Raw genomic sequence first — 26,976 nt, 5'->3', positions numbered from 1 at the left:
CATGTAATATATGAATGTAAATAGGACTCCCTGACTATGGCATACTACCTTCCTGATTTTTGTCATGTAATAAAGAATCTAACTAGCACTCTCTAGCTACAGCATATCAACATCCTCAGTTTTCTCATATAATATATGTATATAGATACTACTCTTTGACACATATTCTAACTTTTTACATGTTTAACATAGTTTTGAAACCTGCGGCGTCGCACGAGATCATCTTCTTGTTAATATCATTAAATTGTAATATTAATTGTCAAAAATCCTTTGTTATTAAGATTTAATTCGTATTGTAAATATGATTTATTACCTATTGTGATACATTTCTTACTATAATCAATCGACAATAGGATTTGTTTCCACTAGAATTAATTTTCCTTCTTTATCTACAATCTTTCTGCACTATATGTTGGCCTCCAAAGAAACAAAGAATCTATATAAAAAGTAAAAAATAATAATAAATTCGTACAGACAACTTTTGCAGACGCATACATGGTCGATACAAGCGTCCACTACCATTTAACTTTTTGTTTTTGGGTTTTTGTTTATCAAATTCATTTATTATATGACACGTACTGTGCGTGCAGATTCTTGACAACACATTATACGCATGCATTGGGTTGGGGATGCAAACAAAATGGCAGCTCACTTAATCCAGAACAAGAACTGATCATTTTCATTTCTCCAAACGCGTATCATAGAACTTGATAATATTCACATAGAGAGAGAGAGAGAGAGAGAGAGAGAGAGAGAGAGAGATGGCAGGAACAGAGGAAAACAGCAAAGTTTGTGAAGCTTATCCAATGAAAGGTGGACACAGAGCCAACAGCTATGCCAACATCTCCGTTTACCAGGTATCTTCAGTTCTCTATGAATCTCTGTAACTGCATTTGGCTAGACTTTATTTGAACTAATCAATTGCCAGAAATAATTACCTCGTCTCACGAAACTACATAGAGAAGGTGTGAAACAAAAAAATTCTTCAAGTTTTGCAAATTAATAATAAGGGCGAGTTTCTGTGCAACGGAAAAGTCATTTGATCGAAGGGTTGTGGGTTCGGATCGTGAAAACAATTCGAGTTGTGAAAAAAAATCTTGGTAGTTTGGAATCACTTTTTTGGCGAATTAATAATTATTTCTCATCTGTCCTCCTCTAGGGTTTGCCTCTGGTACTGGAAGATCCTTCCTTCTGAACTAATCTCGTTCTAGTAACTTATTGCCTTCTTTTTTTCCTTTCTGGGGTGGTTTAGTGGTACTTGCTTGCCTTTGTTTGTTTCGTTTTGTCTTTTTCTCTAGGCATTTCGACCGAGCGTCTGTTTCTGGGCATGACTTTTGTAACGTCCCTTTTCTCTTGTTAATTTGACCAAAGAAGAGAAGAACATTAATTAATGCAATTGCAATTGCAATTGTTGCATGTAGCTTTATATATAGGCATGTATATATAAGATAGCCAAACGTTAGTCGATTCATCCTTGTCGAACGGGATTTTTCTTGGAATTTCAAACATAAAATGTAAAATATGTTCATAGTACGTGGTCCTTATATCAAAACTAATTGCATGCTAGTAAGAGTCTGTTTGATAACCATTTTAATTGTTTGTAACTTAAAATTGTTTTGTAATTCTTTCCAATTCTAGTTTTCAAATTTTTATTTATTTAAAACCAATATTGAAAGCTATCAAATTTATTGGTTTTATTTATGAAAACTAAAAATAGTCACCAAACAAGTTTTATAAAACCAAAACTAAAACCGAGATAGTAATCAAATGGGCGTTATAACTTGATTATGTGAATTTAGTCCTAACCTCCACTAATAAGTCTTTGATCTCCTTGTATGCATAAAGTGTGTACATTGCCAATGAAAAATTAAGAACAGTCCCCTTCGTTGAGGGATCGCTCAAATAATTTATAGTTGAGGGATTTCTCGAATAATTTATTTGAAGGACACCTTGTGGTGTAGATTCCATAACTTATTTTGACAATCTAAACCGTATATATTATAGTACATCATTCATAGATTATCAAGACGAAAAATCCAGAATTGGTAAGACATTCTATTGTAGTGAAAAAAACAAATGAATACGATTTTTTTAAAGAAACACGGTTATCCAACCGTCAAATAGTTTCGGATTTAAGTTATTTTTTGTAAAGATGATTTTTGAGTGATGATCTTTGAGAGAAAGACCTAAAAGATGAACAGTTGAATTATTAAAATATGATGTGGAGTGGGCCCTACCAAGGATCTCTCAAATAAGCTTATTTGAGGGATCCTTAACGGAAGGGAACTGTAAGTAAGAAACTATATATGTAGTTGCTGGTAATTAGTCACTGATAAGCACATATATCATTATTGCTTTTCAGCATTAGAAGTTATTACTTGTTGAAACCAAAAACACAAGCTATACATTAGAACATTTCTCCTTGTGCAGAGAGGAGGTGCGGAGGCTTCCAAGGAATTTGTAAACAAGGCAATCGCAGAACTTGGCCTGGAAATCTTGTTATCTTCCAAGACCTTTAGAATTGCAGATTTAGGTTGCTCGGTTGGGCCCAGTACATTTTTTTCAGTTGAAAACATAATTCAAGCTCTGCAGTTGAAATATAAAACCCAAGGGCTGAGCTCCCAATTACCTGAGTTTCAGGTTTTCTTTAATGATCTTACATCAAATGATTTTAATCTGCTTTTCAACTCCCTCCCACACGACAGGCAATACTATGCCGCTGGGGTGCCAGGCTCCTTCTATGGTCGGCTATTTCCTAATAATTCCATCCACTTTTTTTACTCTTCCTTTTCCATTCCATGGATTTCTCAAGTCCCAAAAGAGGTAGTGAATAAAAACAGTCCTGCCTGGAATAAAGGTCGAATCTTTTACTCAGATGCCCCAGATGAAGTAGTAAGGGCTTATGAAGCACAACATGTTGAGGACATGGATTGCTTCCTGAATGCGAGGGCACAAGAAATTGTGAATGGAGGACTCATGGTACTTAATATTCCAGGTCGCCAAGACGGTACCCCTCATTCTCAAACTCTGCCAAATGTGATCTTTCAAATTTTGGGATCTTGCCTCATGGATATGGCTAGGAAGGTAAGCAATTACTGGTAATTTATTCTTACTGTTATATTAAACCATGTACAAATATAATCCAAATAACATCTCATTAGTTTTGAATATTTACAATGCCAAAGCTGCTATACATACATGTGTGTTTTCAATTTATGCATGCAGGGAGTTGTTGATGAAGAGAAAGTAGATTCATTTAACCTACCCAATTACTTAATGTCTTCCAAAGAACTAGAAGCTGCTATAGAACTAAATGGATGCTTTAGCTTAGACAGAAGGGAAAATTTGCATCACTTCGTTGCACATGACAGTGTCTATAAAAATCCCCCACTACTTGCATCTCACATCAGAGGTAGCCTGGAGGGACTCATCAAGCAGCATTTTGGAGATGAAATCTTGGACGAGCTCTTTGACTTGTATGGAAAAAGACTTGCAGAGCAACAATCCATTGTTGTGGCAGGGAAGGCAATTGTCTATCTGGTTGTGCTTAGACGCAAGGCAAATTGACTTGAGCACGGTGCTGTGTCGCTATTTATTTCGAGTCTATAGTCTCTTTCTTCTTTGTGTTTGTGTCTGTTACTTTAAGGACCTGTGATAAGTTTCCATATTATCGACGAGTTTAATTTGCTTCCTACTGTGCATGCCACTCCTCATCGTATATAATATTCAGGTATTGACAGCATACATGTTATATGTTAGAAACATGTTCGTCTATTGCTTTGGCTACGACTACAGGTGTCTTTTGCCCGTTTGGTAATGTTTTTTAAAGCAATTTTTCGTTTTTCAAATAAAAACGAAGCGTAAAATGTGCTTGATAGCATGTTTTAAAAGAATTAAATTTGAAAATGACTAACACTCCATACAAGTCAAATTAATGTTTCTTGTGTTTCCTAAATATGCATTTCAAATTATAGAAAACAATGGGTAAACGGTTACCTGTTTATAACCGCGGTTAATACCCATAACCATCCATTTAATTTTCACTGGTAAACGGTTATACCCATAACCGTTTATTTATTTAAACGGTTACCCATAACCATAACCATAAAGTTTAAATGGACGGGTAACCGCGGGTATTTTGCCCATCCCTAATTGTATCCAATTATTTTTCTTCTTGTTTCTCGCTAACCAACCAGAGGGTTTCAAGCTTGAATTTTAGACTATTAAACAAAAATGCAATGTTGGTTGAATGTGTGAATTAGGAGAAGACCTAAATGCTAAACAAGAAAAAAGAAAAAGGAAACAAAAGATCAAACCAAAATCAAGGGTCTCTACGTAAGGCAAAAACTTTGGCTTTCTATTGCATATTAAATACCTCTACTTCTTTTGCTACTGTTTAGGTTGAACATCATGTCTTTTGTCTCGCAAAGCCACACCTTTTTTATTTTCTGCCTAGAAAATTTCTAGGGTGAACCTGCTAATGCATGATGATGGGACGGTGAAAATCAACTTTAGAGGATATTTTGCCCTCCTTGACCCACAAATTCCTTGAATCCAAGAATCAATCAACTCCTCAGCAGATATCCTTGCATATAGGAAAGACTCTGGGTTACCCCTGACTTCTAGCAATGTATCATTTCTTACAGTGAAAGATTCCAAAGCCTTTCAGTGTTTGTTCATCAATTAATTTCTAAATTCATCTAAACGAACAACAAACAGAATCAGGTGGTTTAATGAGTACTTACCTTAACATTAAGTATTCGTATGTTCACAAATATCAAACATGAGCTTAATTTCAACCCAAATGCATAATTTCATATTGAGATATAATCTAAAATTAACAGCTCTCGGAGCCCTAATACGATCATCCCGCTTTATCACTACAGTAATTTTGTACTCAGAACAACCATGAGCAATTGCACACACATTAATGTTTTGCCTGCATTTAGTAAAACATATTAGATCCCTTCGTATTGTAAATAATGGAATATGAGAAACACGCAGAATCAAACTCTACAGTAGCCCGTATTGTAAACCAGTGTACAAAACATGAAATGTTAAATCAAATAAAATAATCCAACTTGTTGCCAAAATTAATAAAATGATAATAATCCCTAACCTTTGCCAGTGCATTGAAAAGAGTTGCACTATCTCTTGGTGTACATGCAATTTTTTGGCCAACTGCTGCCAAAATACTACAGTTTGGAATGACTTGAACCTGTGAGGGAAGAGGTGCCAGAAATTCGTATTAAAAAATGAACGCAAAGACACATTCAAACATATGTTAAATAAAATAAAAAATAGCGCGCAGTAAAAATTTCAATGTGGGAATCGGTTAAGAATGGAATAAACTAATCATTATTCACATGGAATAAAACATATCTGAATATAAACCAACACATTCTTTCATATTAAAATTCATGTCACCATTTTCAATTCTTCTTATAATTTTTTAACTGATCTACAAAATATGGGTCCAATAAGGTTTTTCACAAGTAAACGATAAACTAATTGTCAGTGTCAGTACATTATCCTTGATCTGCTTAATTTACATATCGAGCAACCTGGTCAAGAACATAGTCAAATAAAAAGCAAGCACCTGATAAAGACACCCAGCATTCAAAATCTCACGAAATCTAGACTACAGTAACCCAGAAACAGCATTTACTTTCTTCAGCATACCATGAACACAAATTCAGAGGATGACATAACCTGAGATAACATAATAACATTAGCCCCAACATCCTTTACTGTCACGCTTCGATCTCGATATACGTCCAGGATCACGTGACGACACCAAATACCCGTAGCTCATTAAAATGAACATCATAGAATTTCTTCCTCAGAGGTAGCCTTAGAGCCTTCTGGGCAATGGTGTAAGTTGAGCATGGTTGATTGGAAAATGGCATCTCATCCTGGTTTTCCTAAAAGGTAGGAACTGGGAAGTGTCTATGGAATGGAATTCCACGTGTCAAAGAATGTGCTGCAAGTGACAACAAGACAAACGGGGCAAGATTTAAAATAATAAAAGATAAGTAAGGGCAGAATTGGAAGCAAACTGTTCAATGAACGGTGTTTTAGGCTATTTTGAGTTTTTTTTTTTCGCCCAAAGGCTATTTTCAGTTTTAGTATACATAGAAATACAAATTTCTGTATTTTAATGCCCTTTCGAATTCTGGGTTTATTCCGATTACCCACCCGAATTCATATATATCTTGCTTGAAAACCTCCCAAAAGCTGGGTCACCCGTCAGGCCCACACTGAATTGTGTTGCTCGGAGCCGTCAGATCGGTAGGCTCAAAACGATCTAACGGCTATTATTCCATTCTGTAAACGCACGTACTGGAAAATTGGTGCTGTTGCTCGAGAACGCCCAGAAGAGTTATACATCTTTTATCACACAAAAACGAGCCATAACAAAGGTTTCTCGGTCTCTCTCACTCGCAGAGAGCCATGATCCGCCGGACTTTCAGATCCGCTCCCGTGATCGGCGGCCGCGTTCAGGAATGCGTTGCCATGTTCCGCCGCGCAATCGGCGGAGAAGCAGAAGCCCACGCGAAAGCCAAGTCAGAATCGGCGCAGGGGCAGAACAGAGGAACTCGTAATCGTAAGTTTTTTTTCTTTTTTTTAGGGTTTATTACGCACTTCTAGGGCTTGTTTTATGGAGTTTATGTAAATAAATTGTTTTAGGGAGTTTATGCAATAAAATTTCAGATGTTCCTATTACACGGGCCTTGAGATGCTCCTTGGTATGATCTAGACATTATGTAATTCGCATTTTATTTGTATTTGACTCTAAGATGGAATTGCAAAATTCAAACAGATCACAAGGCAATAGAACCAAAAACTCATGGAGATGTAACCAAAAAACCAGAGAGTCGTGGTGAAGTGATTCGTATGGGACGTGCCAGTCTTGTGGATGATCCTGTTTGCGGTGCGGCCCAAGGTATGCTTTTCATTTTACCCTTTGTCTTTGCTTTCAACGCCTGTGCATGGCTTCTATTTGGTTAGCAGTTTAATTGAGCCTGTAGTTTGGTAAATAAAATATCCATCTGCGTACCATCCTTGAAGTTCAATTCCGTTGCTACCAGATAAAATGTACCCCCACCCTAGAGTATGTATTTCAGTTGTAACTCTATGGGGTTTGTTGTCGTAACAGAGATTAAACTATTATTAAATGATTGATAACTTTGTTGTAAAATCCTCTCCCCCTCCCCCAGCAACAACCCTAGAGTATGTATTTCAGTTGTAAACATATGGGTATTATGTCGTTACAGAGATTAAACTATTATTAAATTGTTGAATTCAGTTTTATTTCTTGTAGATATTTGTTGTTGGCTGAGTATGTCTAGTCTACATAGGCTACCCATTAACATTGCGATGACAATGAGTTGGCTGAGAGTTTGTGTACTTGGTTCAATAGTGTGACTATTTTTGTTGCTTATGAATGTCAATTTCCGAGTGTGATAATTATTTCATGAGATTTTGTAAACACCTCCGTCTACAATTTCTACCCCATATATATTGAGTTTTTTTTCTGTCAGCAAAATCTCCATTTCGTCTTTGCTTTTTGTTACCATGCAAGATTTTATTTTCTCAGCAAACTTTCTGCTTGTGGTACTATTTTAAAATTGAAAATATGCGCTTTAAAGTTTCATAGCGGAAATTCATTGTTTGTAATTTTCTTTCTTAGTTCTGGTAGACTGTCTTTACAGTTGTGTTGCCGCTAAACAGTTTTTTAGTGGAATATATTAAGCAGGTGGCATGGCTATGCTAAGCTTACTTATTTAAGCTTGAGAAAGCAAACGGTCCTTTAAATTAAATTTGTGAAATGAATTACTTATGTTACTCTACGATCAGCTGGTGTGTGTACCTTAATATCATGTTGTTCTGCCTTATCTTGGGTGTTGGGAATATGGGCCTTGATGTGATTTTTTTTCTTTTTGTTTTTGGTTGTTAATAATGGCAGGAAAGAAGGACTTCGAAGCAGAATTAGCAGCGAAAAAACTTACATGTGGTCCTTGTGGAATTTGCGGAAAGGAGAAAGACCACTGGCTTGATGAGTGCCCTTACAAAGAATGTATCCCAAACCCTCTGGAGGTAACTGTTCTTGATGGTAGGTATGGAATAAGGTGCAAGTATTGTGGTCGGCCTGGTGGGCATCCTGGTCGCCGGGGCTGGACTGGACGTGCTACTCTCAAGTTTTGTGGCCATTGTTTGGTATCGGGTGAGCACTGGACTGCAGATTGCCCGTGCATTGGGCCCGAGGAAGTTGCGAAATGGAGAAAAGACATTAAAGAGGAACGTTATTGTTTGATGCAGGAACCCGAGAAAGAATTTCTGGACTTAGAACCATATTTTAGGGCCGTGCAAAGGAAGGATGAGGAAAATGAATATGATGCTTGAGGAAAGGAATGAGGGACATGGAGCCTGGGGAACTTGAGGAATCATAAACCGATGCTGCCGCTGCTATAGAAATTTGGAGGGCGCGACGCTTTCCTTTTTCAGGCTTTTAATTATTATGACTTAAATTAACGTTGAACACATGTAGTGTCGTGTTAAATTACTGGTCTTGTTTGAAGTGCCATTACGTTTCTGTTAAGTATGAATGATATATGGGAGTCCATTTTACCATCCATTTTACTATCTATGAGGTTGGTTGGTTGTAAGGTCTAGATTTAATGGACTAACTCTCAGTCGCCTCAACTAAAACTGAAGGGATATATATACGAAGACTGAACAACAAGAGGAAGAGAGAAAATTGGGGGAATCATCAACGTCGTCAATGGGTCAGGATGCCCTTGCTCTCTTCGATTTTTCTTTTTTGTTTTTGTATGTGTTAAATTTCCAGATCTCTATGCTGGGTTTAGCCCTATCCACATCTCTCATCCAGGTAACTCAATGATCTCAATTTTAGTTTGGGTGTCTCGAGGAAATGAGTTTTGTTTGTATTGATCTGAAACTAGTTAATTTCAAAGTGAAATGATACAAGCTATATCAAATGAGAAAAATGACTCTCACCAGTGACTTAAAAATTGATTTAGTTATCCAAATGTTATCATACAAAAAGCAAATGGCAGTCCAATAAGTCAAAATGTGCAACAAAATTATATTTTATAGGTTTTCAGAATGTTGGAAGCTAAAAGCGGAATCCTTTTTTTTCTCATTGGTAGTTTCCTGACTTGTTTACTAATTTGTATGGTACATTGGCAACATTAGTTATTTAGAATCAATGAATTTTATTCTCATTGAAGTATGCATGATTCCTTTGTTCATATCTTGCGCGTGAAAAGCTCCACTTCACAGTGTGATGTGGAGAAGAGCTTGAAATATCTTTTTAGTTGACAATTAGGTCATCGTTCGTTTAGTCTATTCATAAATACAAATACGAAAAAAATAAAATAAAAGTTTCTACATTGTGCGTGTAGCGCGCAATGATTGAAAAAAAAGTCTTTCACACGCGTGTTGGAATGCTAGTATAAAACAAAATAAAAACTTCCAGGACCAATATTAGGATTTCTCCTTTTTTAACTTTTTATTTTACTTTCTACTTTAAACCACAAGAAATTATATTCAAACTCGATTGCATACGCCAATATTCTCCTTAAAAGTAGAATGAAACGTAAAAAGCAATTCAAAGTGGGTTGTATTTTATCCTTTTTTTTTCTTTTTTTTTTTTGAACAAGATTGTATTTTACTATTTAGATTGAAGGAAACAAATAGAACACTGAAGCCTGTCTCGGCCCAACTATAATGAAAGGGAAGATAATTTGAAGAAGCCCACCCAACTCCACCGAAACCTTTACAATTATTTAAAATGACGATAATGTCCCCGAATTGGATCCAGGAAAGTCTGTCTGAAAGCAGAACAGAGAGAGAAGGACGAAGACTGAAGAACAACTGAACAAGAAGAAGAAGAGAGTGAAAAATATCGAAAGCATCACATTCGTCAACGGATGCGGTTGCTCTCTTCGATTCTCTTCGCTCAGCATACTCCGCCACTCCCACCACTCTCAAGGTCTCCTCTCTCTCTCTCTAATGCTTCACAAACTGAAAGCAGAGAAAAGCTTAACCCAATTTTTGATTTTCTTTTTGTATGTGTTCAAATTCCAAATCATTGATCTCTATATCGGGTTCGCCGTATCCACAACTCTTATCCAGGTAATTTCATCATCTCAATTTCAGTTTTGGGGAAATTTCGGGAAATATCATTTTGCAGAGATCGCGATGCCCATTTCGATGCGATCTCGAGGAAATAGAGTTTTGTTTGTATTGATCTGAAGCTAGTTATGTTCAAAGTGAAATGATTAGTAATACAAGCTATATCAAATGAGAAAAATGACTTACACCGGCGACTTAAAAATTGATTTAGTTATTTCCTCTCTAGCTGTTAAAATCTGTCTAAGTTTTTTCACAAGAGAAAATTACCGTCTGCAAGCATGTTTGGGAGTACAACTGTACAAGTACCATGTTATTTTCCAGATGTTAAGTAAGACGTTAGTGTAGACGAATATATGTTTGAGGTTCCTGTGGTTATCTCTGCACGTCTGGCACAGACACTTCCACCCTGTTTCTAGAATTACAGTTCTGGACTATCTGCTTCTTGCATCGGGACAGCAGTCCTTGCTGGTAAGGAGGAATATGTAGTTTATTTCTCTTTCAGGTGTAAATCCATATGAGATGTGAGGATTTTAATTCTCAACCTGATTGCTTCTTTTGCAGTTTGTCTCCGTATTCAAGCGAGCAAAGAAAACAAAGAATTTAAGGTAAAGTGTGATTCTTGTCCTTGTGTCCGATTCACAAATTGTTAGTTGTGATGTGTATGCATATTCTGGACTAGTTTTCTTTCTCGTGCAATTCTTCATCGTATATTGAGATATTACAAGATAGGTAACATTGTCTTACCACATCTTTCTCATTATATTCCGTCATCCTGATCAATGCGTGTAAAAACTGCAGGATTTAGCACCGGAACGGGCTTTTGCAGATTTGATTCTCTGCAACTTGGTGCTGCATTTGGTGATCGTGAATTTCCTTGGATAAAATTAGTATATTTTAGTCGTCTCCAATACTGTTTCCTTCAAAATCACGATTAGATATGATAATAAACAAGTTTATGAATTTGATGTGACTACTCTTTTTGGTAATTTTTTGCTGCTTCATATATATTATAAGCTCTGCAGAGATGAAAAAATTAGTAAAATTTGTACTTAAATCGTTTAGCGAAGGTAAAAGTGCAAACAATACATGAAATATGAGCCTCCCAAATGTACGCATTCAATCTTCAGTGGGCTCCTCCTGATCCAAACAAATTGGTAGCCGTAGCCCTTGTTAGGGCCCTCCACAAAAGGTTCCACGTACATCTCCGCGCACCGATGTTGACAGGCACCAACGTGGAGGGGCGTTCAACCGAGGGCGTCAATTTTTATTATGCAAAATATGGGTCACCCGTCTTCATAGGAAGAACATAAATATCTTGCTTGAGAACCTCCCAAAAGATGGGTCACCTGTCCGGCCCAAAAGAAAATAAACATGTGTCATTATCCAAAAGCGAGCAATAGCAAAGGTTTCAGGGTCTCTCTCACTCGCAGAAAGCCATGATCCGCCGGACTTTGAGATCCGCTCCCGTGGTCGGCCACGGATAGGAATGCGTTGCCATGTTCTGCCGTGCAATCGGCGGAGAAGTAGAAGCCCACGCGAAAGCCAAGTCAAAATCGGTTCAGGGGCAAAATAGAGGGACTCGTAATCGTAAGTTTTCGTTCATCTTTTAGTGTTTATTATGTACTTATGGATTCTTTTAGGGAGGTTATGTAGATAAAATGTAAAGTGCTACATTTATTTATTTAGGGATAGTTTAATGTAAATAAAATATCCATCTGCGTACCATCCTTGAAGTTCAATTCCGTTGCTACTAGATAAAATGCACCCCCACCCTGGAGTATGTACAAAGATTAAGAGCTGGTTTGGATGTGCTTTTAAAATGACTGAAAGTGTTTTTGGTGGAAATATTTTTTGAACCAATCCTCAGTAAAAATGCAAGTAAATCCTGAAAAAACACTTAAATGCTTCATGGAAGAAGCACATAATTGGTGCTTCTTGCCGAAAGCACTTAAAGTGGTTTTGGAACCCAAAAACACTTTCTCTAAAAGCGCTTTTAGCCATTTTAAAAGTACATCCAAACAAGCCCTAAACTATTATTAAATGATTGATAACTTGGTAATAAAATCCCCCAACCCTATAATATATTAAGCAGGCGGCATGGCTATGCTAAGCTTAATGTCATGTTGTTGTGCCTTATCTTGTGTGTAGGGAACAATATGGACCTTGATGTGATTTTTATTCTTTTTGTTTTTGGTATTTAATAATGGCAGGAAAGAAGAAAGGGCACAAGGACTTTGAAGCAGAATTAGCAGCAGCAAAACTTAGATATGGTCCTTGTGGAGTTTGTGAAAAGGAGAAAGACCACACGAGTGCTGGTTGCCCTTACATGATACATATCCCAAACCCTCTGGAGGTAACTCTTGTTGACGGTAGGTATGGAATAGTTTGTGATTGTTGTGCTCAGCTGAGGGGCAAAAACGTCATTTCACATCTACGGTACGAATAATTCGGGACGGGCTGTCACAGTGTACAAATAAGTTTGTTGGATCGTTGAAAAAAGTTTTGTAGAATGCATATCACATCAAAACGCTAGATTAAACAAACATTTAGAGTTATTATTACACTTCTATTAAGTATAAAATAAGATTTTGTGGTATCCACTAGTGTAAATATTTTAAATTGAAGATCAAATTTATTCATTGCATTCTTATAGGGTCGAGGAGTGTAGCTGTAAAAAATCATTAAAATCGGAGCTAAAATAACTGTTAAATTGTGATTTTTTGTTTATAACCGTCGAAACTTTTGTTCCGTTACGTAATCTATGAATGTTTTTTTTTACGATTTTTTACGTATGCAATCTCGGAGTGTGTACAAATAAGTTTGACGGTTGGATCGTTGAAAAAAGTTTCGTAAAATACATATCGCGTTGAAACGGTATATTAAACAATGACATTTTCATTATATAATTATCTTTTTGTTTCCTTATTGCATATTTTATATGGGTTATTATCTATTAAACCAAACAATTATTTATTTAAAAAAAAACAATTATTTATTTAATTTTTAAAAACGTATTCTATTTAAATACATATTATTTATTTATTTATTAAACCAAACAATTATTATTTTATTTTTTTAAATCGTAACAAAATTTTGGGGGGAATTTTTCCGCCATTTTTAACCTACAGGAATGAAAATTTTCTGGGGTGAGGTTATACCCACATCCGGCCCCTACTCATCTCATTCATTTTTCTGAAACCCAACTCTTAACTCTCGACACTCTCCCTCTCTCTAAGCTTCGAGAAGAACCCCCACCAATCCTCTCAACTCTAACCAAATCAACCCTAAAAAATCTGAACCTCGAACCCTTGGGACATGGGGAATCAACCTGCAGCGTTGCATGTATCATCGGTGCATCACTGTGTGCTCTGCCATTAACGCTGAGAGCTTCAGCTCTCTCGAACTCCATCTCAGGTTTGAATTATTTTCCCCTCTTGGTTGTGTGGGTTCTAATCCATCTCTGATGAGTATTATGTCAAAAATCTCTGGAGTTTAATCTCTGTTTTGAATCTGTGCATGCATGTCATCACTGCGACGAATTCCGGCGAATGTCGTTAAGTTCGAAGCTAGGTGGTGACTGTCTTCTTGGGATTTAGCTCGATTTAGACTTTTAATGTATTGTTGGGCCAACGTAAGCTTGAATTCGTGGATTTAACCGACAGTCTTTGGAATTGGAGGCTTTTGATGTATTGTGGTGACTCTTGCTTCATTTCTTCTGATATTTTCTCTATCTCGCTCTTTTCAAAATCCCACAACAGTTTTTGGAGTTGGAGACTTTTGCTCTGTTGGGTTTTTTTTACCAACTCAAAGGGCCAAAAGTTATTCCCTTTTCATATCCTCTCTCCCAATTTCTTTAGGGTTAATTTCGATTTTCTTATGCTATTTGCAGTGGTGCTTTTTAGGGTTTAATTATTTGATTTCACCACAATGGCAGAGCATGGTGGAAAACTTGTAGCTAGCGCACCAGGAGCTCTCCATTATCATAGATCTCATCAACACTGTATGTATTTCGATTTTCATTCGATTTCGGGGAGAGATTCAATTGAATGAGCAATGCTTGCTGTGATTGAGTGATTCTAATGGAATGTGAATGTGTGCAGGTAGAAACAAACGATGCTGTGATTGAGTGATTCTAATGGAATGTGAATGTCTGATCTTGATGTGTATATGGAAAATGCAGTGAATGAAGGTGATATGGAAAATGCAGAAAGTGGTTGTTTATATTTTTTTTTAATTATTAATATATTTTATGTCGATTTTATCCGACAAGAATGCTTTTATTTATTCTTATTAATAAATGCTCTGTCGATTATATCCGACAAGAATTCTGTCGGTTTTAGCCGACAAAAATGCTCTTATTTATTCATTATTAATATATTCTCTGTCGGTTATATCCGACACAACTTTTGTCGGGTTTAGAGTATTTTCTATCGAAAAATTCATTTCCTGATGCTGGCAATTCTGTCGCTTATTATATCTGCCACTACATCCATTTTCTGTCGGATTTTGCTTAAAATCCGACGGTAATATACGTTTGTTGTCGATTTTTGGATCGCCAGTTATAGATAATTTTGTAGTAGTGTTACTTAAATTGACGTTTCTGGACGTTTTGGGCATTTTGGAGGTCAAGATGACATATTTTGAGGATTTGTGGGGACGACTTAAACTTTCAAAGGAGACCTTTTGAGACCAAATCGGAGTTGATTTGGTTGGTCAAAAGTCTGATTTTCTGAGAAGTCCAAATTTCAATTCAAATAGGAAACCTTTTATTTCCTTGTTATCTTATTCTATGGGAATTGTTATTAGTACTCCAAAAATTTGATTCTACACTTCTCACAAGTGCACTTTTCTTTCTAATTATAGAAAGTTTGGAGTGCCAAATGAGATTTTTAGAGTGCTAATAACAATTTCATATTCTATTATGTTTCCTAGTTTTTAGAAGACATTTTCTAGGTAGGATTTTATTTTGTAGTAGTATAAATAAGGCTTTTTAGCCATGAGGGGGAACACACGCATCAATTTGGAGAACTTAGCTTGGCTTTGGCGATATTATCAACACTAAGGAAAAGAGGGGAGTAGTTGGCCTTACAATGAGTTAGCAATAATGTGAGAATCAAACCTAAGACCTCTCATCTGCAAGTGAAGAAGAATACCACTAGACTGTAGCATTAAGTGGCTTTTCAGTATCCGTTTTAACATCGATTTTTTTACATCTCTAACATCATTTATTATCATTTCTCGTTTTGTTTCCCTTTTCAGTTTAGGGTTTGCGACTAGTAAGAGATACATGAAATCAAAACTTTGCTCATCGTGAAACGGCAGTAAGTTTGTCCATTGCTCAGACGAATTCTAATTATACTTTTGGTCCCTTAGAGCATCTTTAAAGGAGATGTCAAATTTTAAACATAAAATTTGAATTTGACCGCCTATGTGGCATTTTGACATCTTTTAAAAATTTGCCTCCACTCGATATATCAAATTAAATATTATTTTATTACACTATTTTATTTTCTTTTTATTTTATTAAATTATTATTTTTTGGGTTTGGAGTACCCAGAAAGAAATGAACAAAACCGAAAGCTCAGTGAGCTTATAGCACCCACTGGCGGCGAACATGGAAGTGACACAGGAGCAAGAATTATGAGGGAAAGGCGATGTCAGCTAAGGAACCACACAAGCCGAGTTCGAGATAGTCATGAATGTACGGCTTCCTTCGTCTTTCTTTAGCTCCGGATGTGCAGCTCATAGGCCGTGCAGTTGGATCGAGGCTTCGATCTTCGTTCACCTTCGAATCTGTGTGATAAGCTCATATTCATATATATTTCACATCAAATTCACTTGTCTTTTCTTAGTTAGTTCCTTATATTTTTGAGCTATTTACTTTGTTTTTTTGTTTTGTAGGATTTGTCAAGCAAAGAAAAGAAAAATAGCACAAGTGGTATTTTAAGTAACAAATTCATCAAAACTGCATGTGCAGGTCAGCTAACTTTGGAAGCAAGTTGCGAATAGCTCAGAATGAATTAGAGAATGAACCTTATATGCTTGGAAAGCTATGGATGTCTATTTTCTGGAGTATTTCACGGATTGCTAATATAATTTTCTAGAAGAAGTTATGGCCGTTTTAACACTGAAAGGTTCCCATGAGGCTGAGCAATTTGTAACTGACAAGACTGCAATGAAAGCAATAAACCCAATAAATATAGCAGCTAAAACTGATGCAGCCAAGAACAATTCAACTGACACCTATTCAAATATCAGAGGAAATGGAAAATTAAGTGGGAGTAATTGGCATAAAGGCTACCCAAGGAGTTACAATTGTTTTACCATTTCCTCTCACTTATTGTCATCACTAAATGGCTATTAGTGGGTGAGTTAAGGAGAAGAAAATGATGCAGCAAGAATTGGTTTAAAAGTAGCGTTGGGGAAGGAAGGAAAGAGGAGGCCTCAGTCGATTTCTTTCGGTTCTATTTTCTCAAATTCATGTCTATCTTTTGATTTAATTTAAGGATTGTGTAACTAAATTTTTAGTAGTTAGGGGCTGTGTTTGAAGCCCCGAATGTGATTGCAAGTTTGTTATGACATTTCGTTTGAATTACTTTTATGAATGGATGAAAATTGGTTCACTACTTGTCTCATTGATGAATTCTTTATGTGTTTTCTATGGATGCATACTTAGTAAGCATATCTAGGATTCCAATGCTATGAATATGTGTGTGCCTGCCCTTGTTGAATGAGGACCTACATATGTTCTAGAGTAGTACTTGTTAATTGCGATTAACATGTGAACCAATTTCTAGGATAAGTAAGACAACACTAGTACTTATGATGCCTTGTGACGACTCAAACTCTTTTCGTTCTTAATGATTTATACTTGTTAAATCTATGAACACACCATTCTAGATTGCATGTTAGGGACTAAGTTAAGTTGAAAACGCCATTCTCTTAACATACTACATAAGAAAGAGTAATAGGTTGAGTTCTAACATTGAGCCAACGTGAGCATCTTCATCCAGAAATAGAAGGAATTTGAATGAAACATAACATGTTTGCATGATTATTTGGTGGTGGATAGCACTTCCCCTAACTCGTTTTTCTTAATTTGTGGACTACTTAAAATTTGTTTCTGTTCTGTTTTTGTTCGATTTAGTTTAAATAGCAAATCAACTCCAAAAATCCCAAATATTTGTGTGAGTGTAGTTCTGTGAGTCTAGTGTTTTCATGTAAAATTTTGTTGACTTTAGATAAGTGTAAGTTGGTCTAATAATTATTTTTTCGTGGCTGGTTAGTAGAACAACCTAGTTTTTGTGACATTTTAAGTAGTTTGATAAAACAATCTTCTTTGGGAAAGACTCTTATTTTCGTATGCTATAATTGACAAATCTTAGTGTTAATAAGGAAAATCAATAGGACATTTGTGTGCTACTATGTGGAGTGCTTTTAATTCTATCATTGCGCCATCGGCCACCACCAGTTCATGTTCGAGTAGGGGTTCCGGTCTAACTTTGGCCTCTGTCACTGGCTCGGGTTTATCTTCGAGCTCAAGCACCGATTCTGATTTAATTTTGGGTTCCAGTCCCGGTGCTGGTTCAGCTTCTAGTTCAGGCGCTGGCTCCGGTTTAGCTTCAGGTTTCAGATTTGTTGTCCGGTCTGGTTCAAGTCCGTTCTGGATGTGGGGTTGTTCAGCGATGGACATTGCGGAAGATCGGATGAGGGATCAAAATTCGAAGAGTGAACCGACTGTGAAGTTACAAAGAGGTTGGGGAGAAAGGGGGGAGAGAGAGATGCTCGGCGGCCATGGATGCCATTGAAGGAAGAGAGTTGCAGATAAATAAATTAATAAAAAAATATTTGAAGCTGCTGTCAAATTTGACAGCAAGGGAGAGAGCTGCCATTACATGTCATGTCACATCAGATTTGGCTTCTCGGTTAGAAAACATTGCAGCTGTCTTTTTTTACTCTTATTGCTTGTTTGGATATTTTAACATCTTCTTTGGAGATGCTCTTATTTGGATCCTTTTTTCTGCCGCGATTTTTCGGTTATTTAAAATTTGCGTTAATATTCCACTCAAATCATAACTTTGTTATCCACAATACATGAAATGATAAACCACTTAAGAGACTATCCCCAAAAGGATGGTTCAAAGACGACGAAAGTCCTAACAATGACATAAGTGGTGGAAGAACCCACCAGACCTATAAGTAGAAGGAAGTTCCAGCAAAATTAACAACGCACAATGTCCATAAATTACCATGCAAATAGAAACCAAAAGCACAAGGGTAAATAATAGAAGAGCAAAATTCACAAGGAAGATTCACATCTACAAAATCATTCATTCATAGACGGGATCACAATTCTACAAGTTCCAAAGTCGGAAACTCAAGAGAACCATCACGAAGTCTACTAAAGAGGTATGACAATTCAGATCGCCATCTGAAATGCTTGGCATAATTCCAAATAAATATTATACTTCCAAGCGATTAACTTTGTTTCCCAAAATTCAAACAGTGACTACAGTCAAATTACAAGCTAAAGTCTATTGGAGGCAAGTAAGGCTTCATGTTCGCCATATTGGATTTCGTCCAAGGCATGACGTATACTTTCTTGCCTTCAACATCCAAAAACTTATTACCAGCTAAATTTAAAGCAAATGGAAGAGAGTTCAACAATACCGATCAGGAAAACACCGGCCATGACAGTGCCTTTAAACGCAGTGTCGCTTTCGAAGGCGTTGTCATCGTCCCGGCCTTTTCAATTTATCTGCCGTCGTCATTCCTAGGGGTGTTGAAGAACCAGCGCTGGCTCTGCGGAGGAGCATTGGGTGTGCTCTGGGGACTTCTTCTTTGACTGCTCGAGAGAAGAGCACGGGGTGAGGAAGTGGAAGCGCCTGTTGGGTTGGGAGCTGAAGAGGAAGGAGGAGGCGGAAAGACGACGACGGTGGAGGTGGCCTCAGAGTGAGGAGGGTGCGCATTTTAAGTGGTGGGCAGTGTGTAGGATAAGAGCGGGAGGCACAGCAGGCAGCACTGCCAAGTATGGTAAGGGAGAAGATAGATAATTATTGTGATTTATGAGGGAAGTGGAAAGGACTGGAAATTTTGATTGCCAAGTTTACAAGTGCCCATTGACATGTGTTTTCTTCATAATTGCCAATTACCATTATTACAACCCATTTTTCTTAATCTTAGTTGATTTCAAAGACATTTTATATAATATGGTAAATATTGATCACAATTACTTGATTGCCAAAAACTTACGATATTTAATCCCCCAGTATCGCGTGGATCATTCATTGCTAGTCTGGACTACAACTGGTTTTTTGTTCACAGTTGGATCGTTGGAAACCAAGTTCGAGTCCACAAATCCTCTAATTGTTCCCTAGGTTCTTCATGGCCAAACGCTTCTATTGGGATTTTATGTTTATTTAAATTTATTAGAGTTGGTTTTCTGATTAACTTTGGTTTCCTATTTTTATGGAGAAAATCTTTTCTTAACCTGCAAGGTTTTATTTTGATTTGGGAGACCTATTCTCTCTCAACAAAGTGGCTTTACTCCCTTGTTTTGGGGCAGATTTTTTGGGCGTGATCTGCTCAACTACTTCAATGTTAAAGTCTTGCAATTGTGTATAAATACTAGGGTTTGCTGCTACACACACATTGAGATAAAACTAAGAAAATCTAGAAGAACTTTGAGTATAAGAGTGGTGAAAGCTTTGGATCCTCCTTAGTGCAAAGAAAGGTCTATATAGAGGTGTTTTCTAGGCTGTTTTATCCTGGGGACGTCGTGGTACTTTTGACTGCTTGCACAACTTGGGCAGAGCTATGAAATGTCTTAAAGAAAGTGACATTGTCTGAAACTCAACCCAAGAAAAGTCTGCAATATTTGTTTTTCTAGTAACCTTGTTCTTTGTTTTGAATTTGTGCAGTACCATCAACATTTTTAAGACATTACTTATCCGCCATGGACACTGAAATCAATCCCTTTGTCGCTGATTTGAACAAACCCACCAACTTTGAAGGACTTCACTTCAAACGTTGGAGGCAAAAGATGATGCTTTTTCCTGACCACTAACAAAATTGCCTCAAACTGCACCTCTGAGATGCCACTACTACCTGAAGATCCAACTATTGAACAATTTAAATTGTTTCAAACCTAGACTGAAAATGACTTTCTGTGCAAAAATACATGTTGAATGGCTTATGTGATGATCTCTATGACTACTATTCTTCTTGTAATTCTGCTAAGGAACTGTGGGATGCTCTCCAAAAGAAGTATGATATTGAAGAAGCTGGAGCAATGAAGTTTGCAATCAACCGTTATCTCAAGTTCTAAATGGTGGATGACAAACTTGTGGAGGCCCAATCACATGAGCTACAAAAGATTGCCCTTGAGATCGTGTATGAGGGAATGAAAGATGAACAATTCCAGGTTGCTGTGATCATTGACAAACTGCCACAAAGCTGGAAGGAATTCAGGAAGGATCTGCGACATAAGACAAAGGAGTTTTCACTAGAGAACTTGATCATGCGTCTGCGAATTGAGGATGAGGCAAGGAAACAGTAACATGAAAGAGGAATTTCTGGTCATCTCCAATACCAACAAGAAACCACACTCGAAGAACCATGCAACTGTTGTCCTCAAACCACACAGCAAGAATCTGAAGAATGCTACCAAGAATCGCTCCAGTAACAAGAACCCTGTGAAGGTACATAACACTTATTGAAACAACACCAAAAAACTACCCTCTCAAGAGATGAAACAGCTGAGCCATTTTTGTGCTACAACTATGAAAAACCTGGACATCTTGCTCGCAATTGTCGCAACAAACAAAGAGTTGCTGTCACATCCCGGCCCAAGCCCCCACCATATCCCGGGCTCGACTCCACCATAATTGTTCGCTTTGGGCCCTGACCATGCCCTCACGGTTTTATTTCTGAGAACTTGCATGAGAACTTCCGAGGGGATCATCCATCCTGGGATTGCTCGCTTAACTTCGGAGTTCCTACGGAACCCGAAGCTAGTGAGTTCCCAAAATGCCTCGTGCTAGGTAAAGATGAGAATATACATATAAGGCTTAAAGGATCCACTCCCCTGGGCGATGTGGGTCCTTACAGTTGCTCCTCAAGTGAACCTCACTGAAGGTCAACTCATTGTAATGGTGTCCGAGATCAACCTAGTTGATAGATCTGAGGAGTGGTGGGTAAACATTGGTGCTGCATACCATGTCTGCTATGATCGTGGGCTTTTTAAGTCCTACACTAAAGCTGAAGACAAAAGGGTTTTGTTGGGTGACTCTCACTCAACTAATGTTGTCAGAGTCAAGAATGTTGAGCTCAAGTTCACCTCAGAAAAAGCAGTAATATTGAAAGAGGTGTTGCATGTTCCAGAGATCAGGAAAAATTTGGTTTCTGGTTACCTTATCAACAAAGTTGGGTTTACTCAAACAATTGGGGCTGATTTGTATACTCTCACAAAGAATGGTGTCTTTGTGGGGAAGGGGTATGCTATTGATGGCATGTTTAAGTTAAATGTTGATGTTATGAATAAAAATGTTGTTTCTGCTTATATGCTTTGTTCCTATAATGTTTGGCATGATAGACTCTATCATATAAATAAGAAACTAGTGAAACAAATGAGTAACCTATGACTGCTTCCTGAACTTTCACTAAACAATTTTGAAAAGTGTGAATTCTGTAGTCAAGCTAAGGTCACTAGAGCTCCACACAAATTAGTAATTAGAGAAACTAAGTTACTTGAACTAATCCACACTGATATCTGTGAGTTTGATGGGGTAATTACTAGAAATGGGAAACGGTATTTCATTACTTTTATAGATGATCACTCTAATTATTTTTATGTTTACCTGATGAAAAATAAGAGTGAAGATTTTGACATGGTCAAACTATTCTTAGCTAAAATAGAGAATCAGTTCAATAAAAGAATGAAAAGGTTACGTAATGATATGGGACTTGAATATGAATTTGGGGGTTTCAATGAGCACTGTAAAAACCTAGGTATAATACATGAAACAACTACACCTTATACTCCACAGATGAATGCTAAGGCCAAAAGAAGAAATAGGACACTTTGTGAATTAACAGTGGTTGTGCTTCTTAATTCTGGTAGTGCTTCATATTGGTAGGGTGAAATCTTATTAATTGTCTGTTATGTTCTTAATATACTTCCTTCTTCAAAAACAAAAACTCCACCATATGAAATTTGGAAGAATAAGAAACCTAATGTGTCCTACTTAAGAACATGGGGTTGTTTAGCGTATGTACGCAAACCTGATATTAAGAGATCAAAGTTAGCAAGTAAGGCTTTTAAATGTGTTTTTATTGGCTATGCATCCAATAGTAAAGCATATAAGTTCTATGACTTGAAAAATCATGTTATTATTTGACACACGCGACCCTGATATCCTCTAAACACCAAGGTAGGCATGTGCTAGCTGACACCTGAAGGTGATGAAGCCATACTAACATGCATGCAAACTATGAAGAAAGAACGAACATAAATAAAACTTGTAAATTTAACTATAATGAATATGCAATTGTGGAACGTGTTCAAAGCAAACAACTAATCCAGAACATTGAAGAAGGAATATTATAAAAATGTACGAACAAAGGAAAGGGTCCTACACCGACAGGACTTGAAGATATCAATGCACGAGTGCCTTGACGCCAAGATGGTACACCTAGATTCTAAGTCAGATACTTCATTGTTGAAGAGTCATGCAAACTAGGGTGGATAGAAATGCCACTGACAAACGCACCAATTTGGAGCGGTGTTGCGGCCGGAGTTGGCTGGAAAATGGCATGGAAAACACGAGTTCTCGCCGGAATCTGGGGAAGTCTCCCCTAGCAGTTTGTCGAGGTGGTGAGAAATCGTCTTGAGTTCGTTGGGAAGAAGATGAATAGTGGCCTCTGCCACTGTCGAGTTTCCAAGTCCTTGGTTTGGGTCTGCGACAACGACGTTCAGGTGGTGGTGATGTTTGCTGAGGTTGTTGTTGTTTGTGTGTCTGTGGCTCAGAGAGGAGAGGATAGTGCATCCAAGAGAGATGGAAGGGAGAGGAATAGAGATAGTGTGTAAAGGGAGAGAGAAACAGAAAAAGTGATGGAAGAGAGGGAAAAAGAGAGATAACCGAGGACCAAAAAGCAGTGGTAGGCCCCACTGGCACACCAAATAAGATTCACCAAAGACAAAATTCAAAATAAATATCCCAACCAAAGTGAAAGTACAAAATTACCCTCGATGTTCTGTGTTTCATAAAATAATTCAGGACAGGTCGTTACAACTACCCCAGTTAAGAAAATTTCGTTCTCGAAATTTGAAATAACTTGCTATAAATTGTACTAACCCGTCTCGAATTATTTTACGAAACACGAAACATCGAAGGCAATTTTTTAATTTCACTTTGGTGGGGATATTTATTTTGAATTGTCTTTGGTGAATCTTATTTGGTGTGCCAGTAGAGCCCACCACTGCCTTTCGGTCTTCGGCTATCTCTCTTTTTCCCTCTCTTCTGTCACTCTCTCTATCTCCATTTACACTCTATCTCTCTTCATCTCCCTCCCATTTCTCTCGGATGCATTCTCATCTCCTTTCCGAGCCACAGACACACAAACAACAACCTCAATGAACATCACCACCACCTGAACGTCGTTGTCTCGGATCCAAACTAAGGACCTGGAAACTTGACAGTGGTAGAGGCCACTGTTCATCTTCTTCCTGATGAACTCAAGATGATTTCTCACCACTCCGACAAAATGCTCGGGGAGACTTCCCCAGATTCCGGCCAACTCCGACCACAACACATCTCCAAATTGGTGTGCTTGTTAGTGCGTTTTCGTCTACCCTACTTTGCATGGCTCTTCGACAACGGAGTATCTTACTTAGAATCGAGGCGTACAATAATGGCGTCAAGGCACTCCCATATCGGTATCTTTGAGTCCCTCGATGTAGGACCCTTTTCTTTGTTCGTACATTTTTATAATATTCCTTCTACAATGTTCTGGATTAGTTGTATGTTTTGAACACGTTCCACAATTGCATATTCATTATAGTTAAATTTACGAGTTTTATTTATGTTTGTTCTTTCTTCATAGTTCTCATGCATGTTAGTATGGCTTCGTCACCTTCGAATGTCGGCCAATACATGCCTACCCTGATTTTTGGAGGATATCAAGGTTGACCGTGTCATTATTGAATCAAATGATGCTGAATTTTTTGAAAATAAATCTCCTTTTAAGCCAAACAATAGTGGGGGTTCAACCTCCACTAATTTGGGGTTGTCTGGAATGAGCAACCATGGTCTCAGTGATTCGGTTGAAACTAGCTTTGAACCAAGAAAGAGTAAGAGGCCCAAAGTGGCCAAGGATTTTGGGACTGACCTCCAAGCTTACACACTGGAAGAGATCCTAAAACACTCCAAGAAGTCTTGACTTCTTTAGATGCAGATTCATGGCAAGAAGCCATAAACGATAAAATGGATTCACTAGAATCCAACAAAACCAGGCATTTGGTTAATCTTCCCCCTGGATGCAAGACCATTGGGTGCAAATGGATACTAAAGAGGAAGCTAAAAGCTGATGGAATTGTGGACAAGTTTAAAGCCAGGTTAGGTGCTAAAGGGTTTACACAACGAGAGAATGTTGATTTCTTTGATATATTCTCACCAATCACTAGAATTACTTCCATACGTGTTTTGTTTGCATTAGCCTCATTATTTGATTTAGTTGTGCATCAAATGGAAGTTAAAATTGTTTTTTTTTTAATGGAGAGTTAGATAAAGAGATTTATATGGATCAACCTGATGGCTTTATAATAATTGGCCAATAGCATAAGGTTTGTAAATTAGACAAGTCACTCTATGGCTTAAAACAAGCGCCAAAACAATGGCATGCTAAGTTTGATAGTTTGCTCATAAATAATGGTTTCAAAATTAATGAAAGTGATAGATGCATGTATGTCAAATCTGTGAATAACATATGCACTATAATTTGCTTATATGTTGATGACATGCTTATCTTGGGCTCTAATATTCATGTGGTAAATCAAGTAAAGTCACTGTTATGTGTTAATTTTGACATGAAGTACTTAGGAAAGGCAAGTGTTATTCTTGGTATTAAGGTTAGTAAAACTGAAAAAGGGTTTTCTTTAGATCAATCACATTACGTAGAGAAAATTCTAAAAAGATTCAGTTATTTTGATTGTAAGCCTGCATGTACACCATATGATCCTAGTGTGGAATTATTCAGGAACACTGGAGACAATGTTAGACAAACTAAATATGCAAGCATCATCGGAAGTTTAAGGTATGCAACTCATTGCATTAGGCCAGATATAGCCTATGCAGTGGGGGTCTTGTGCAGGTTCACGAGCAATCCAAGTGTTGAGCACTGGCGTGCTATTGAAAGGGTAATGAAATACCTTAAGAGCACCATCAACTTTGGTCTATGCTATGAAAAGTTTCCCGCTGTCCTTGAAGGATATAACTACGCTGACTATAATACACTTTCAGAAGACACTCAAGACACGAGTGGCTATGTTTTTAACATAGATGGGGCTGCAGTCCAGTGGAAGTCTAAGAAACAGACCATTCTTGCTCAATCAAAGATGGAATATGAAATAATAGCACTAGCAACAACTAGTGAAGAAACAAAATGGTTGAGAGATTTCTTGTATAATATTCCTTTGTGGGAAAAACCACTGCCTGCAGTGCTTATTCACTGTGATAGCACAACAGCGATTGCAAAGGTTGAAAATCGATATTATAATGGGAAGAGACAACAGATTCATTGAAAGCATATCACAATGAGAAGATTTCTTTCCATAGGAACTGTCAGAATAGACCATGTAAGGTCTAAAGATAACCTGGCTGATCCTATGACAAAAGGATTAGCACAAGAGAAAGTTTGGAAAACCTCTAATGGAATGGGGTTAAAGCCCTTGTTAAGTTGAGTCACTTGAGATGGTAACCTAACCTTTGGACTGGAGATCCCAAGAAATTGGTTCAATAGGTAATAACAACTCATGGATTGATATGGATTCATGCCATACTTCTTACAGAAGTTGTCGTTAAACTCGAGTAGAGGCATGAAATCCTGTAGCATATGTAAAGGATGAGTGAGATACCTAGCTATAGGAGCGTCTTTGATAGTTTCACCTTTGTGATGGTGAAGGTGAGGCCTCCTACTATAAAGTTACAGGGCTAACTTCTAGCACTGTCACTAAATTGGGATACAAGCACATGGCCGAATCGTGCTAGCTTTAAGCTTCACCCAAGAAGGGTTGCATGTGCTTTGTTGTCAGAGTCTGGGTTCAAAGTTACATAACACCATTATGCATGCACAACTCTATGATGATGTACTCAAGGAGCAAGCTTTAAATAACCAAGTGGGGGATTGTTAACCAAGTGGGGGATTGTTGGGATTTTATGTTTGTTTAAATTTATAAGGTTAGTTTTTTTATTTAACTTTGGTTTCCTATTTTTATAGAGAAAATATATTCTTAAACTATAAGGTTTTATTTTGATTTGGGGAGACCTATTCTTCTTCAACGAAGTGGTTTTACTCCCTTGTTTTGTGGCCAGATTTTTTGGGCGCGATCTGCTCAACTGCTTCAACTTTAAAGTCTTGCAATTGTGTATAAATACTAGGGTTTTCTGCTACGTAAAACACACACTGATAAAAACTAAGAAAAATTAAAAGAACTTTGAGTATAAGAGTGGTGAAAGCTTTGGATCTTCCTTGGTGCAGAGGAATGTCCATACAAAGGTGTTTTATGAGCTGTTTTATCCTAGGGATGTCGTGGTACGT

General features: G+C 37.4%; 2 protein-coding genes and 2 long non-coding RNA genes across 6 annotated transcripts; 3 read left to right on the top strand and 1 right to left on the bottom strand.

Moving 5' to 3' along the window:
• Positions 1-468: 468 nt before the first annotated feature.
• On the top strand, positions 469-3,744 carry LOC137721567 (loganic acid O-methyltransferase-like). Its single transcript, XM_068460664.2, has 3 exons — positions 469-857; positions 2,431-3,084; positions 3,226-3,744. The coding sequence occupies exons 1-3, from the start codon at positions 762-764 to the stop codon at positions 3,565-3,567; spliced, it is 1,092 nt and encodes a 363-aa protein (XP_068316765.2). The 5' UTR covers positions 469-761; the 3' UTR covers positions 3,568-3,744.
• LOC148697219 (uncharacterized) lies at positions 3,511-6,084 on the bottom strand. Its single transcript, XR_015963197.1, has 3 exons — positions 5,120-6,084; positions 4,376-4,939; positions 3,511-3,649 (listed from the first exon to the last, which is right to left on the bottom strand). It is a non-coding gene; the product is annotated as an uncharacterized LOC148697219 (long non-coding RNA).
• Positions 6,085-6,162: 78 nt separating this feature from the next.
• Positions 6,163-8,638, top strand: LOC137725983 (uncharacterized). Of its 2 annotated transcripts, XM_068464832.2 has the most exons (3): positions 6,167-6,607; positions 6,824-6,946; positions 7,970-8,638. In XM_068464832.2, exons 1-3 carry the CDS (start codon positions 6,454-6,456, stop codon positions 8,404-8,406), a joined length of 714 nt encoding a protein of 237 aa, XP_068320933.2. In that variant the 5' UTR covers positions 6,167-6,453; the 3' UTR covers positions 8,407-8,638. The 2 variants fall into 2 exon arrangements, with proteins under 2 accessions (XP_088551211.1, XP_068320933.2); XM_088695085.1 differs by lacking the exon at positions 6,824-6,946 and having other exon boundaries at positions 6,163-6,607.
• A 1,189-nt stretch (positions 8,639-9,827) lies between these two features.
• Positions 9,828-12,637, top strand: LOC148697218 (uncharacterized). Of its 2 annotated transcripts, XR_015963194.1 has the most exons (4): positions 9,828-10,629; positions 10,723-10,766; positions 10,960-11,748; positions 12,372-12,637. It is a non-coding gene; the product is annotated as an uncharacterized LOC148697218 (long non-coding RNA). The 2 variants fall into 2 exon arrangements; XR_015963193.1 differs by having other exon boundaries at positions 9,828-10,766; positions 12,372-12,636.
• The last annotated feature ends 14,339 nt before the right edge of the window (positions 12,638-26,976 follow it).

Source organism: Pyrus communis, chromosome 5, assembly GCF_041283825.1.
Source record: "Pyrus communis isolate YQ-2024b chromosome 5, ASM4128382v1, whole genome shotgun sequence".
NCBI lineage: Eukaryota > Viridiplantae > Streptophyta > Magnoliopsida > Rosales > Rosaceae > Pyrus > Pyrus communis.
Note: the sequence above shows the minus strand (reverse complement) of the source record. Positions and strands in the feature narration are given on the sequence as shown.

Bases quoted from the DNA above. Each gene is read 5' to 3' on its own strand.
- LOC137721567 (XM_068460664.2), top strand. From the start codon at position 762: ATGGCAGGAACAGAGGAAAACAGCAAAGTTTGTGAAGCTTATCCAATG. The intron at 858-2,430 runs GTATCTTCAGTT...CTCCTTGTGCAG, and splicing joins CCAACATCTCCGTTTACCAG to AGAGGAGGTGCGGAGGCTTC. The intron at 3,085-3,225 runs GTAAGCAATTAC...TTATGCATGCAG, and splicing joins TCATGGATATGGCTAGGAAG to GGAGTTGTTGATGAAGAGAA.
- LOC137725983 (XM_068464832.2), top strand. From the start codon at position 6,454: ATGATCCGCCGGACTTTCAGATCCGCTCCCGTGATCGGCGGCCGCGTT. The intron at 6,608-6,823 runs GTAAGTTTTTTT...AAATTCAAACAG, and splicing joins GAACAGAGGAACTCGTAATC to ATCACAAGGCAATAGAACCA. The intron at 6,947-7,969 runs GTATGCTTTTCA...TAATAATGGCAG, and splicing joins TGTTTGCGGTGCGGCCCAAG to GAAAGAAGGACTTCGAAGCA.